Source organism: Vombatus ursinus, unplaced genomic scaffold (assembly GCF_900497805.2).
Source record: "Vombatus ursinus unplaced genomic scaffold, bare-nosed wombat genome assembly UNPS02015154.1, whole genome shotgun sequence".
NCBI lineage: Eukaryota > Metazoa > Chordata > Mammalia > Diprotodontia > Vombatidae > Vombatus > Vombatus ursinus.
The window spans coordinates 28,438-30,898 of NW_020954932.1; the positions used below are offsets into that span (position 1 = coordinate 28,438).

At 40.7% G+C, this 2,461-nt stretch overlaps 1 protein-coding gene across 1 annotated transcript; it reads left to right on the forward strand.

Annotated features, from left to right (window-relative positions):
* Positions 1 to 1,273: 1,273 nt before the first annotated feature.
* On the forward strand, positions 1,274 to 2,221 carry LOC114031365 (olfactory receptor 52B2-like). The gene has a single exon (XM_027846425.1). The coding sequence runs from the start codon at positions 1,274 to 1,276 to the stop codon at positions 2,219 to 2,221; it is 948 nt and encodes a 315-aa protein (XP_027702226.1).
* Positions 2,222 to 2,461: the final 240 nt, after the last annotated feature.

Consider the following 2,461-nt stretch of genomic DNA (forward strand, 5'->3'; position numbering starts at 1 on the left):
TATTTTAATGTTATCTTTTACATATTCCAATGCATCCTTCTCACCTTTCCCTCTTGGGAGGTGGGGGGTGGTTCTCAATAAAGAATGAAAAAGAAAAATCAATGAAACTAAACAACATATCAAAATAGTATTGCATTATATATAATATTCCATGCTCATAGTACTTGTTTTTTTTTAAACAATAACTTTTTTTAACTAAGCAAAAGGTAAAGCAAGAGTCATTCAAGAAAAAGAAGAAAGAAAAATGAGATGCTTAACACTTAGGGTTCCAAGTGGGCAAGCAAAGTTGTTTTTATTCTCTAGATATAATCCTTAAAGGGGCATGTCTGTGTTTCGTCTATTTCTCCTTCTTTGTGAAATCTTAACTGACATAGTACACCTTTTTCTCCTCCCATTTCCTGGGACTGACAGCAAGGCCCTAGAGTCAAAAATGACTTGAATACTGACTGTGTCTGGTTCTAGGGGGTGCCTTAGGGCAAGTCACTGAATCTCTTTAAGCCTTACTTTCCTCATTTTCTAAACTAACTCCTTCAGAGAAGTATTATAAGAAAGAATTTTATAAATCTTACAGTATTATATGAGTGACACATTACAATTACGGTTACAATTATTCTTCTCACAGTAACATAATGGACTGATGTGATTTAATTATCTTATTCATCGGTCTTTATGGACTACCACCCCTGTGGTGTCCCATCTCTTTAGTTAATAATCAGTTAGTCTAGGGGCAGCTAGGTGGCACAGTGGATAGAACTCTGACCTTGGCGTCAGGAGGAGCTGGGTTCAAATCTGGCCTCAGACACTTGATACTTACTATCTGTGTGACCCTGGGCAAGTCACTTAACTCTGATTGCCTTATCGAAAAGCAAAAAAAATAAAAAAAAAATCAGTCAACCAATAAACATTTATTAAGTACCTCTCATGTGCCAGGCACTATGCTAAGTGCTGAGGATACAAATACAAAAAAGAAAGATGGTTGCTGTCCTCTAGGATCTTATAATCTAGTGGGGGAAGACAACACACATAAGGAAGTTGAAAGGTGGGGAGAAGGAAGGGTTGGGAAAGATACTGGCCATGGAAGAATGGTGGAAAAGTGAGAGAAGGTAGGTTAGCAATCCAACATAAACAAAGCTGTTCTATTTCATGTGTTTTAAAAAGACTTGATATTCAATTTTTTATTTTACTGTGCCCCATCCTAATTTTGTCTGGCCCTGGTCTCATTTTCTGATCCCTATTCTTTTTCAGTCTCTGCAGAAAGGATCTCAAGCTGATTATGATTGGAAATAATTTCACTACCTTCCATCCTACAGTATTTATCCTTCTTGGAATCCCAGGGCTCGAGAGCTACCACATCTGGCTTTCCATTCCATTCTGCCTCATGTATGTGACTGCAGTGTTGGGTAATAGTGTTCTCATCCTTGTTGTACTCACTGAGCAGAGTCTCCATGAACCCATGTATGTCTTTCTTTCCATGTTGGCTGGCACTGACATACTACTTTCTACCACTACTGTTCCCAAGGCCCTGGCCATCTTCTGGTTCCATGCTGGGGAGATTGCTTTTGATGCCTGCATCACCCAGATGTTCTTTATCCATGTTGCTTTTGTGGCTGAGTCTGGGATCTTGCTGGCTATGGCATTTGACCGATATGTGGCCATTTGTACTCCCTTAAGATACACAACAATCTTAACACCTACAATGATTGGGAAAATTTCCCTGGCTATTTGGGGGAGGAGCATTGGGACCATATTTCCCATCATTTTTCTGCTGAAGAGGCTGCCATACTGTAAGATCAATGTTATCCCTCACTCATACTGTGAGCACATTGGTGTGGCCCGGCTGGCTTGTGCTGACATCACCATCAATATTTGGTATGGTTTCTCAGTCCCAATGGCATCAGTATTAGTTGATGTTGCACTCATTGGCATATCTTACAGCCTGATCCTTCATGCTGTCTTCAGATTACCCTCCCAGGAGGCCCGGCACAAAGCACTCAACACCTGTGGCTCCCACATTGGGGTCATCCTACTTTTCTTTATCCCATCATTTTTTACCTTCTTGACTCACCGCTTTGGCAAGAACATCCCCCATCATATCCATATCCTCCTTGCCAATCTCTATGTTCTTATCCCTCCCATGCTCAATCCTATCATCTATGGGGCAAAGACCAAGCAGATCAGGGACAGTATGACTCACATGTTCTCCATCATGGCCAAGGGATAAGGAGTTCATGGTCTGGTTGAACTCTACTACAAAGGTCTCCCTTTGTAGTAGATTCTGTGAAGGAAGCAGAGGTTTGGGGGAGTAGCCAACTAATAGTGGATTGATGTGAACATTTTTACCCTAGAGAGATGTTTTACATGTGAAGAGTTAGGAGTCACTAAGTTCAATGTAGCCCCTCCTGGAGAGATTTAGGATTTATTTCAATAAGTTTCATATCCCAAACCATTATCACTGCCTCTA